The sequence below is a fragment of the Colius striatus genome, chromosome 20 (genome assembly GCF_028858725.1).
Source record: "Colius striatus isolate bColStr4 chromosome 20, bColStr4.1.hap1, whole genome shotgun sequence".
Taxonomy (NCBI): Eukaryota; Metazoa; Chordata; class Aves; order Coliiformes; family Coliidae; genus Colius; species Colius striatus.
In genome coordinates, this window is record NC_084778.1 from 6,279,245 (window position 1) to 6,290,284 (window position 11,040).

The following is an 11,040-nucleotide window of genomic DNA, read 5'->3' on the forward strand; positions in this document are numbered from 1 at the left end:
GAAGCTCAAGGTTTCCTGAGCCCGTTCTGCACTGAGCCGGCTGTTGCTTCACCCACACGAACTCTCGGGACTGTTCGAGCGCGCACAACGCCACCTCCACCACAGGCCGAGCGGATACGTCCGTGTTCCAGCCATCCCCCCCTCCTCGCTGGCGGCTGCGAGTGCTGCGGGGGGCGGGCAGCGCCGCGTGCCCGGCGCCGGGGCCTGGGGCGGGCTCGGAGCCGCCGCCGCCGCCGCTCCAGGGCGGGAGCGAGGCGGGGCCGGGCCTGGGCTGCGCCCCCGCCCGCCGCCAGGCGGCGCTGCCGCGTCTCCCCCTGCAGCGGCGGCCGGAAGCGGCTCCAGGGCGGTAGGAGCGCGCGGGGCGGCGGAGCGCACGAGGGGCCGCGGCTGCCGGTACCGTGCCGGGGCGCCCTTCCAGCCCCCCTTACCGTGCCGGTACCGCGCCGGGGCGCCCTTCCAGCCCCGCTCACCGTGCCGGTACCGCGCCGGGGCGCCCTTCCAGCCCCCCTTACCGTGCCGGTACCGCGCCGGGGCGCCCTTCCAGCCCCGCTCACCGTGCCGGTACCGCGCCGGGGCGCCCTTCCAGCCCCGCTCACCGTGCCGGTACCGTGCCGGGGCGCCCTTCCAGCCCCGCTCACCGTGCCGGTACCGCGCCGGGGCGCCCTTCCAGCCCCGCTCACCGTGCCGGTACCGCGCCGGGGCGCCCTTCCAGCCCCGCTCACCGTGCCGGTACCGCGCCAGGGCGCCCTTCCAGCCCCGCTCACCGTGCCGGTACCGCGCCAGGGCGCCCTTCCAGCCCCGCTCACCGTGCCGGTACCGCGCCAGGGCGCCCTTCCAGCCCCGCTCACCGTGCCGGTACCGCGCCAGGGCGCCCTTCCAGCCCCGCTCACCGTGCCGGTACCGTGCCGGGGCGCCCTTCCAGCCCCGCTCACCGTGCCGGTACCGCGCCGGGGCGCCCTTCCAGCCCCGCTCACCGTGCCGGTACCGCGCCAGGGCGCCCTTCCAGCCCCGCTCACCGTGCCGGTACCGTGCCGGGGCGCCCTTCCAGCCCCCCTTACCGTGCCGGTACCGCGGCCAGCCCCGCTCACCGTGCCGGGGCGCCCTTCCAGCCCCGCTCACCGTGCCGGGGCAGCCTCTCCAGCCCCCACCGTCCCGGTAGCGCTGAGCTTGGTGTTCCCCCCTCACTCAGGGCCTGCGCGGGTGCCCGTGGGCTGGCTCAGCCGCCGCCCGTGGCCGCGCTGCTCCCGAGGGCGAGGCCCTTCGGGGCACTAATGGAGCAAGCCCTCAAGTACAGCGTCCGCAGGGCCGTGGGGCTGTGGGCCGCGAGCCCTTGGCGGTGTGGGGTGAGGCGCAGCTCCACGCGGGAGCGGCCGCCCCTGGCCCCGCCGGCCGCGGGTCGGGCTGGCGGCGGTCAGCTTCCCCCAGCAGCCCTCCCCGGGGGTCCTGGGGCCAGGGCTGCTTCCTCTCCGTCCTCCGAGGGCCTGGCCCCGCAGAGGGCACAGGAGCGACAGCCCAGTCCGGGCGGCTCCTCGAAGGCGAGGAAGAGGCTGGCAGGAAAACCTCTGGTCGTTGAGAGGACCAGAGGCTCGGAGATCTTATTTGGGATCGCGCCGTGTTCCATGGCCCTGTCTCAGTCAAGAAGGGACCTGTTCAGGTTGTTCCTCAAGCAGAACAGCGGCTCTCGGCAGCTGGTCATGAGTGAGCTTGTCCTTCAGGCCATGGCCCAGGGAGTCCCCGTGCACCACGTCCACGGGAGAGAGTTGGATGCTCTTTGCAAGGGTCGGGTCCACCAAGGAGTTTGTTTGGAGGCCACTCCTCTCCCTTTCAAGAGTTTGGAAGAAGCTGAAAAGCTCGATTTGGGACATGAAGAGAATCCAAAGCAACAGCTGATTTGGCTGGCGCTGGAGCACATCCAGGATCCCATGAACCTGGGGGCAGTGCTGCGCTCTGCCTACTTCTTAGGAGTGGACAGGGTGGTGACCACCCAGAGCAACAGGTAGGGGCTTGGTTGTCTGCTCCTTCAGCTTTTCTTATTCTTTCCCAGCTGGCTCCCAAAGAGCTTTCTAGCCTGCATTGCTCAGCAGCTTCTTCAGAGGGCTTTCTGGGGCTGAGCTCTCAGCTGAATTTGCTTTGTGCAGCTTTGCATTGCACTCTACAGGGAAGCTGTGGGAAGTGGTTTTCCAGGCTGGTGAAGAACTTTCCTGTGTACTTTTTGTTTTAACCCATTTTGTGTTTCAGTTGTCCATCTGTGCACAAAACTGCTGTAGCCTGTTTCCTGGGTTAATTTCTGAGCCTTCCTATTCTCCATAGGAAAATATAGCTATATAATGAGTGAGATCTTCAGCAGACTGGTTAAAAATGGGTTGCAGAAACAACAGAAGGAAAAAACTCTCCCGGATTCCTTTTTTTTCCTCTTATGTGATAGTTTTCATTTCTCCTTACAGCTGCCCCTTGACTCCAACAGTGAGCAAAGCCAGCTCTGGAGCTATGGAAGTCTTCGATGTCTACAGCACAGATGATCTCCAGAGCTTTTTGAAGGTAGAATCACCTACAGGGTTTTTTTTCCCTGCTTTCCTTTCAAGAAACCTCAAACTTTGCATGTGTTGAATAGAGGAGGCACAGGAAAAGAATTCAGTTCCTTGCAGTGTCCTGTGCTCCTGTTCATTCTTGTTTGCTGCCAGTGGTCTGTGCTGTGGGACCACTTCTGAGGGGCATGCACCCCCAGTTCCATTCCACCGGGTGGGGTGACAGGTCTGAGAGGTGGGTCTTTTACTGGAAGACAGATAGACACAGCGTTATCCTGCTCTCTCCTGCACTTGAGTTGTGAGCTCGGTAGAATGAGCTCTGTCTCCCTTTCTGGCTGCTGCCTGCAGCAGGTCTTGGAGCAGCATCCCAGGGCCCAGGCACACGATGGCAGCATTGGGCAGCCTTTGGAGCAGGAGAGAGAGGAGAAACCAGGGCTGGTGTGAGCTGCTGATAGTCTTTTGATGCTGTACCTGTGTGGTGAGGTGTGATAGGACCCTTTGCAGAATGTACTGCAAAAGGAAAGGGAACACAGATGGGAAAACATGATTTAAACAAACACAGGGATGTTGTTTGGAATTGGCAGAGTGTGTCCATCCCTATGTGAATGTCCTGGCTCCTCCTGGAGATCTCCTGTGCTGGGGACTGGCTGAATATTGTGTGTACCAGGAGCAAGGAGCTGCAGGCTCTCATTTGCCCTCCCTTGTTCCTGTAGGATCCCCCAGAGCTGGGGGAGCAGTGAGGTTGGAGGGTTCAGCACAGGGTGGGAGGGCAGAGGCTGCAGAGCCTCAGGGGGATGGAAACACTTGATCTGCACTCCTAGGATGGCTGCCTGCTGTGTCCTGTTGAGGAAGAGCTCGTAGCCTGGCCTGGCTGTGAGTCCAGGCTTATCTCTGCCCGGACTCTTCCCTCTTGGTTTTAGAAAACCCCTTGTCCCAGCTGCACAGTAGGTCTGTGGCAGCTGGAGCTCTAGGTGATAGTGAATTGAAAGATACAGAAAACACTTTACTGTTTAGTTGAAACAGCTGGAAGAATCCCTTTGTTACTGCAAAGCTTGAATTGGTAACATTTTGAGGCATTGCAGCAGTCGACTTAATTGGGCCCTGATTCACTGGCCTAACCCAGGGCATTGCCTGGCTGGTGTGAGTTTGGTATAACATCAGGTAATAAGTGCCAGTTTTGGAGGAAATGAAGCTGGCAAGAAGCAGCAGCTCTTTTATTATTGAAGTGGATTTCTAAGACAAATACTTCAGGCTCTTTTTCCTAGGATATAGGAGGGAAGGCTGGTTCTCTGGTTATGGAGGCACTGGGTGTTGAGGGCCCTGCCTTTTGTGTGAGCTGCTTTTTGGCGTCCCAGTTTGAAGACATGTACTTGTGTTGGAAAACGTTCCTGTGGGCTTCTGATGACTGAGCCTGCACTTGAGAACTTCCATTGCATTGCCCTGTGGATTAGCCTTATGTTAATTCATTTAACACTACTCTTTTTGTAGGCTTTCCTGGCAAAAACCTTCCTAGAACAGTTGTATGGGCAAAAAAAACCACCCACAGCCTTTTCAGTTGCTGTTTGTTTGCTGAACTGGAATAAATGCCAGAAGGAAAATTACTTTTATTTCTCTTGTTTTTTCTCTGAAATCAAGGGATTTGAGCTGGCACTGAGAGGACTTTGGTGGTAAAAGTTCAAAGGATGCCAAAAAAGCCCTAGAAAAGCCAGTCAGCTTCACTGAAAACATGAAAAGAAGTGTGTTTGTACACAGGACTTACTTTCTAAGCTTCAGCAATAAGCAATTTTGAAACATTTGTTTCCTTTCCCTTTCTAGGCTAAAACTGCAGAAGGCTGGGAAGTGGTGGGGACTGTCAGCAAGCCTCAGGATGTGGAAGATGTTCCTGTCATCAGCTGCTCGGAATTTCAGTGGAATAAACCTATTGTTGTAGTAATAGGTATTTGGATTGACAGCTTTGGGCATGGTGGAAGGGTGTGTGTGAGGAGATGGTATGAGTGATGTTTCACCCCAAAGCTGGTTTGTTGGTCTGCTACATCTCACCACACTTTGTTCTGGAAAACAAAAGCTGAGCAGGAAGTGCTAGAGTGATCTGTCTGCAAATGAAATAGGGACCCAGAAGAATAGGAGGAGCTGAAGTGCCTCCCAGTAGGAACTGCAAGAACAAACCAGTTTGCGTAGATGGAGAGGGAGGTTAGTAGGGTCTAGATTGCAGTTTTTGGTGCTGGGCAGGTCTGGGTCAGTGTAGCCACAAAGTGTTGTTTTTCATTGTGTTCTGTGTTGCCTTTGATCCCTGTGGTCCTGGATTGTCTGTGTTGGGGAACCACAAACCCAGGTGAGAGACTCAGGAGGTCCATGTTTGCTCTGGCTGTGCTGAGACTGTGATGTGAGCTGTGCTGTGGCTTTGCTCTATCATGTTTCCTCTTGAAAAAACAGGACTGAATCTCTGTGCTTAGGATTGGAAAGAAGCATGAGGAGCTGTTGCTGGAGCTGCTCACATCTTTGAACACAAAGTTGGGCTGATTGGACCCAATCGGAAGGCAGGAGCTGTTGGCAGGTGTAACCTCCTCCCTACCAGTGATGCTGCTTTCCTGAGCACCTGAACTGGATGATTCCTACAGGGCTCTCTGCTTCTGTCCCCTCTTTGTGCAGGGGATACTTGCAAAGGATGCTGTCTTTTATAAGGTTATGCAGCCTCCTGGAAGGTCAGGAGAAGGGGAGTAACAGCCTCGTGGCTGCTAGAGAAAGAGATTCACCCAGCAATGCCGTTCTAGGCCCCCTTGTGTGGCCATGCTTTAGCCCCTCCACTTTGTGTCACCTGGCACAAGAGCTGGTTTGAGCTTTTACACTTGGAAGTAGCATCATGCTGGCAATGAGCTGTCGAGGGGCTGTAATCCTGCCTCGTGCTGTGGTTGTCTTGGCACAGAAGACATTCCTTTAATTAAAATGTTTATTGAGCTCCCAGAAATGCTGACTAGACAACACTGCAAATCTGGCATCTCTACAAGATGTGTGGAGCTACGTTATAAAGGGAGTAGGGAGACTGGCAGTGCTGCTGATGGACCACAGAGAAATGCATCCCAGAAACATAACACCACCAGGAGAAGGGAAGGGAGTGAAAGCAGCAGCAGTGTCGTTACCTTGAGTTATGAGAGATTTCGCCAGGAAAAAGCCCAAATATCCTTTTGTCAAGGGAGATTGGAGGCTGATTGGTAGATGCATGAGGAGAGCTCCAGGTCCTTGCAGCAATAATGATTTCAACTCTCTGCTGAGCACTAACTCTTCACTGAAAAGAAAATTGAACATTACAGTCATCTGATGCTGAGGCTGTTTGAAGAAACATCCTAGATCTGAATATGTAGCCTACCTGCAGCTGCAGAGAGCAGCAGAGATAATTTAGCATGGTAGTGAGCTTCCCAGCATTGCACAGATTGTCTTGTACGTTAAACATTTGCAGACTAGAATTCACCCTCCTGGCAGAGAGGGATTTGGATGGTCCAGCTTGTTGTCTGCTCTGGGATCAGTGCTGAAGGTGACAGGCAGGCTGGCTGCCCAAAGGAGAGGGAGCCTGGGCAAACAGGAGCAGATTGGGAGCACTCAGATCTCTGAGCAAGAAAAGTTTCTGGGTAATTTGTTCTTCTTACACAGCTGAGTTGAAGACTGTGGAGTTGGTGGTTTTATCAAGATGCTCATTTTACCTGTTTGTCTGAACTGCCACTGCCTGCTGCTGCTTGGGTTTGAACTTCCTGCACTGGGGACTGCTCTTGTTAGAGTGGTGTTAATTGTAAACGGGGCAGGAAACCTGGTTTATCATTTCAGAGGTAGGGCCTGGCTGGTCTTTGAGGCTTGTCAGTGAGGACCAATGCCAAAGATACGAAGTAGGAAGTATTTTGTTCACTGGTATAAAGTAGGTTTTAATCTGATTGAGTCAATACTCCCTCCCTCGTGTCACACTCTGCAAGTCTTTTTGCCCTGAATTTACGATTCCTAATTATTTTAAGCTGCCAGAGCCATAAAAAGCTTTGTAAAAGCTGGAAGCAAAATTGCTGCCTTTATTAGAAATCGTAAGACCCTTATCAGGGAGAGGAGGGGAGTGTTCCTGGAGCTGGCACAGCCCTGGCAGTAGCTGCTGTCCCAGTTGGAGAGTCCCACAGGTCATTTGAGAGGCTCAGGAGTCAAATGTGACTGTAAGTTGTAAAACTTCTGTGTTGAATCAGTAAAAAACAGGATTTCTTGTATATGTTTGGTTGGGTTTTTTTTTTCTTGAAGCATCCCTAGAGAGCCACAGGCTGGTGATGAAGAGGCAGAAAAGGGCTGTGGGATGCCTGGCTCTGATTCCTTGTGTCACCCAGGCTTCCCCTGTGACTTTGGATAACTCAGGTCTTGTCTGCTCTGCTGGCTTAAAGAAAGAAGGAAGAACATAGTGGTGAGGGTGGGATTTGGGTTTTCTGAACGTTCACTTACCTCAGCTACAGGATGCTTTTGCCAGTGTGGCTGATTTCATGGGGGAAGGTGATGGAAGGTGCTACCCAAACCATTCTTTTGCTTGCATAAAATGTGTCTTGCCAGTTAGATAGGCCAGGGGAGGAATTTTATGGTGACTCACCTGAGCAAGGAGCACATTTGCCTTCTGGAAGAACTTATCCCCAGTGGCATCAGCAGTGCCTAAAGCATCTGACTGTGCTGTTAAAACTTGAGATGGTTGGGTACATGTAGGTGAGAGCTCTGTTGACACAAGCAGAGGCAGTATGTGCCCTGCAAGTCCTGTCCCAGAATGAGTCTGGGCTCTGGCTGGGGATGGGGGTGGCTGCTGAGGGGGCCTGTTTGGCTTCCAGCGTGCTGAGCCCGTTTAATCAGAGGGTGAGCACGTCTTTGGAATGAGCTGGGTATTCTTGCAGCTGTGTAGCTGTCTGTGCAGCTCTAAATAATGAATGTGGAGGAATTCTTTGGGGAGCCAAGCGGGCTGGGAGGTCTGGTCTTCTGCATTTTCACTTGTCTGCGCACAGGATTGTTTAAAGCCTCTCCCTTTCCATTTCCCTTTGTGACAGTGTGAGTCAAACAACTACTAATGACCTAGGATAGATTTCAACTCTGTTTCACCAGTTGTATCAGCCCAAACATATCAGGGCTGTTGGATGGTTTAACAACTAATCAATTGAAGCCTCTGGTTAAACTGTCTGCATTCACAAGTTGCACCCAGCTGGTGGTACCGTGTGCTGAAAAGGCTGAACCCGTCACTATCGATAGGGATGTTGGATTTGCTGGATCAGATCAGGCCTGTGGCCTTCAGACACTGGAGACACAGGATCTGGGGAGGCTGGAGCACGCCAGGAAGGGGAGGCAGACAAAGTGCCTCTCTCACCTCTTGGCCACTGCTGCGTGAGAGCTGTTGAGGTTGCTGGTGACCTTAGGGGCAGGGTGTCTGTGTGACAGGGCTTTGGCAAGAGCTGTGCCTGGGAGGGGAAAAGAGTTCTTGGCAGTGTCTGTGAGCTGACCTGAGTGTTTGTTCTGCAGGTAGTGAAGGAGATGGGCTTTCCCTGGAGACACAGCTGCTGTGCCATCAGATGTTGGCCATACCCCCTGGCAGAGCCCTGCACCCCGGCATCGAGTCACTGAACGTCTCTGTTGCTACTGGTAAAAACCAACTCTGAGCACAAAGGCATCACAGCCCCAGTTTCTGTCTTGAAAAGTCAAGCCAACATCCAGACTTGCAGAATGAGTTTTCTTGTGGTTTAAAAAAAGTACTTTTGAAAAACTAACCTATTTTTCCTTCCCTACAGGTATTCTCCTGCACTCCATCTGCAGCCAGAAGCTGAGGCACAGGGGCTGAATGCTGCTTTATTTGGTGGGGGAGCTGCTTGATGTTCCATGGCTGTGCTCTGCTGCTCTGGGTATGGAAATGCTCTTTCCAGGATCTTCACTGTTGCTGCAAGTTACAGGGAGAGTCCTGGTGACCTGAGCTGCATCTTGGCTGACACACAGTGCCACCAGAACCCTGGTTTAAGGCTCAAGTCAGCCAGCCACATGTGCTGGGTGGCAGAACTGGAGTTTAAAAGCAAACACTCAGATCTTTCAGTTCTTGCAATCAAGTGCCTGGTGATGGCTGCAAGGGGAGAGTTTGGGCTGTAGGTACGAGCAACCGTGCCTGAGCCCACCACTCCCTCAGCAGCCAGGTCTGGCTGGGGACTGCTCAGTACCAAACTGTTCATGATGAGGTGGTTTCTGGGTTCCATGTGCTTGAATCATTAAAAGCACCTCATATTGCATCTGGTTGCCAGCCAGGTCTGCAGCCCTGCTGAAGGATGGACAGGAGCTGTTAGAGAGCAGCTGTACGTGGGGAAAAGCACAGCCCACTGCAATAAAGCCTCTGTGAAACCTGGCTGTGGGCTCAGATCAATCCTTTGTGTCTCATAGATAAACCCAAGTGCATTGAGTGGGACAGGGCACTTCTTCAGGTGGGAAGGGGAATCAGGAGCTTGTTCTCTTCTTCCAGGGAAGTTTCCTTTCTGTGGTGGGCCTGATCCTGTGGGATGCTGGGCTGCCCCAGCACCACCGTCCTGCTGATGGCATGGGGTGAGGGTGGCTTCATTTGCAGATATCCTGGCTGAAAACCAGCCTGGCTAAATTATTGAGAACCAAATGAATGTTATCACTTAGCACCTTAATTATTTTATTTAGCTACTGTGGCCCTTTGCATAGGATTCCTCATTAACACTTAATTTACAGTGCCCTTTAGGGATAATTTCAAACAATTCAGCTTGGTCTGCCCCCTCCCTCCTTCCAAATGAACAAGTAAATCTCTCAGAGTGACTTTTCTTTGAGCTAAATGAAGTCTGTAAACCACTCTGTGGATGTGGAGGTTTTTCAGATGGGTCCCTGGGGGTCCTTGGCCTGTGGGTGCAGTGGTAGGGGGCTGCAGGGCTGGGGATGCCCCAGGGTGGGAGACAGATCAGGACATGGAGCTCCTAAAAGGTGTTGAAAGTTGTGATGGAGAGATGTGTCTGCCCCTTGGAAGAAACCCAATCCCCTCTGGAACCCCTGTGGCACAGGCAGGGCTCCTTGCCCGAGGCAGATGGTGAGCTAACCCAGGGGCAGTTCCTGCATTTGGTGTGCTGAACGTGTCCTGGCTTGTGTGTTAATGCAGAGAGGAGGAGGCTGTGGGCCAGGGAGGCTGTGGGCAGCTGGGGGTGCCCCAGCAGAGGGGGCCCATGGCTCAGGTGCTCATTTTCAGAGGAAAGATTCAGCACTTGGGGCCAACAGAGCCCTTCCTTCACAGCACATGGGTGAGGATAAAGTTGTTTCTTTATTCTTGCTGTGTGGGTAAGGATATATTGCTGGTTTCATAGGAACTGCAGTTTCTCCTTTTTCTTTAGATGCATGTGAGCAGTGCTTCACCAGAGGAGGCACTTCCCTGTGCTGGGGGAGGCTGGGTGCGCTCAGCCTGTGCTCAGCCATGCCAGCTCACCCCCTCTGATGAGGAGGCAGGTGAGTAACGATGGAGCAGCTGCTTTACTTCTGGAAGGCTCCCAAAAAAGCTTTGGAACAGCTCCCCAGAAGCTTTGTACCCCCTGTGCCTGCAGCAGCTCTGCTGATGGAGCGAGTGAGGGGACTGAGGCTCCTTCAGCCCCGCAGCCATCGCCATGCAGCCTCTGTCTCCACAGAGCACGCTGACCTGGCACTGGAGTGGCAAACAAGGCTTACTGGGACTTGCAGGAGGCTTGAAATTTGAGAGACAGGAATCTTGAGCATGTAACTGGGGCTGCAGCTCAGACTTTTTCTGCCAGAGAGCTGCAATAAAGGCTTCTGTGAGTGCAGTGACCACCACTCCAGGTAGCTCTGCTCTTCACATCAGCCTGTTTCCCTCTATGCTAAGCTTTGCCCCCCCTTTGTTTCACTGGGATGCCCCTCTGCCAGCATTTGGATCTGTCTGCCAATACTTTCTTTCTCCTTGAGACCCAGCTCCATCCTGCTCTAGGCTGAGACCCGTGAGGAGCACGGGGACCTCTGCACAATCACACCTTTGCAGAGAGAGCTTTGTGCTGTGTGATTTGCCCTGTATCTCATAAATGCAATCCATTAATTGGATCATTGCCTGTTTCTCCAGTTAATTTCCTGGATATTTTTAAATGTTAAAATGTAGTTTTTATAGTCTTTCATTATTTTTAGCCTTAAGCTCAACTGTAATCGTCCCTGCAATGTAACTGGAAAAACTCCTGGCTTTATTTCATAAAGGAGGACATGAATTGTAATTTTTTTGTGTACATCAGCAAGATCAAAACGTGCCTCCTGATTACTTCTGTTTGTACATAGAGTCTCTTTGATATTTAGATATGAGTAAAGTGTGTGTGTGTTTAATTTGAAAGCCAGTTCTTCCCTCCCTGCTGCTTGGCATGGATTCCTTTCAGAGGCTTATTTACCAAATTGATTTTAAAATTTAGTAATTGCCCTTCCAAAATGATTTCTCAATAATCAAAGTGTCTGTGAGCACAGTGGCAAAATATTTGTCCTCCTTGTTCAG

General features: G+C 53.0%; 1 protein-coding gene across 1 annotated transcript; it reads left to right on the forward strand.

Annotated features, from left to right (window-relative positions):
* The first annotated feature begins 914 nt into the window (after positions 1-914).
* MRM1 (mitochondrial rRNA methyltransferase 1) lies at positions 915-8,901 on the forward strand. Its single transcript, XM_010195660.2, has 5 exons — positions 915-1,996; positions 2,445-2,538; positions 4,341-4,461; positions 8,037-8,156; positions 8,303-8,901. The coding sequence occupies exons 1-5, from the start codon at positions 1,272-1,274 to the stop codon at positions 8,350-8,352; spliced, it is 1,110 nt and encodes a 369-aa protein (XP_010193962.2). The 5' UTR covers positions 915-1,271; the 3' UTR covers positions 8,353-8,901.
* The last annotated feature ends 2,139 nt before the right edge of the window (positions 8,902-11,040 follow it).

What these genes read in the sequence shown, in the direction of transcription:
- MRM1 (XM_010195660.2), top strand. Translation starts at nt 1,272, where the DNA reads ATGGAGCAAGCCCTCAAGTACAGCGTCCGCAGGGCCGTGGGGCTGTGG. An exon ending in GTGACCACCCAGAGCAACAG is followed by an intron (nt 1,997 to 2,444) that starts GTAGGGGCTTGG and finishes TTCTCCTTACAG; the next exon opens with CTGCCCCTTGACTCCAACAG. An exon ending in GAACGTCTCTGTTGCTACTG is followed by an intron (nt 8,157 to 8,302) that starts GTAAAAACCAAC and finishes CCTTCCCTACAG; the next exon opens with GTATTCTCCTGCACTCCATC.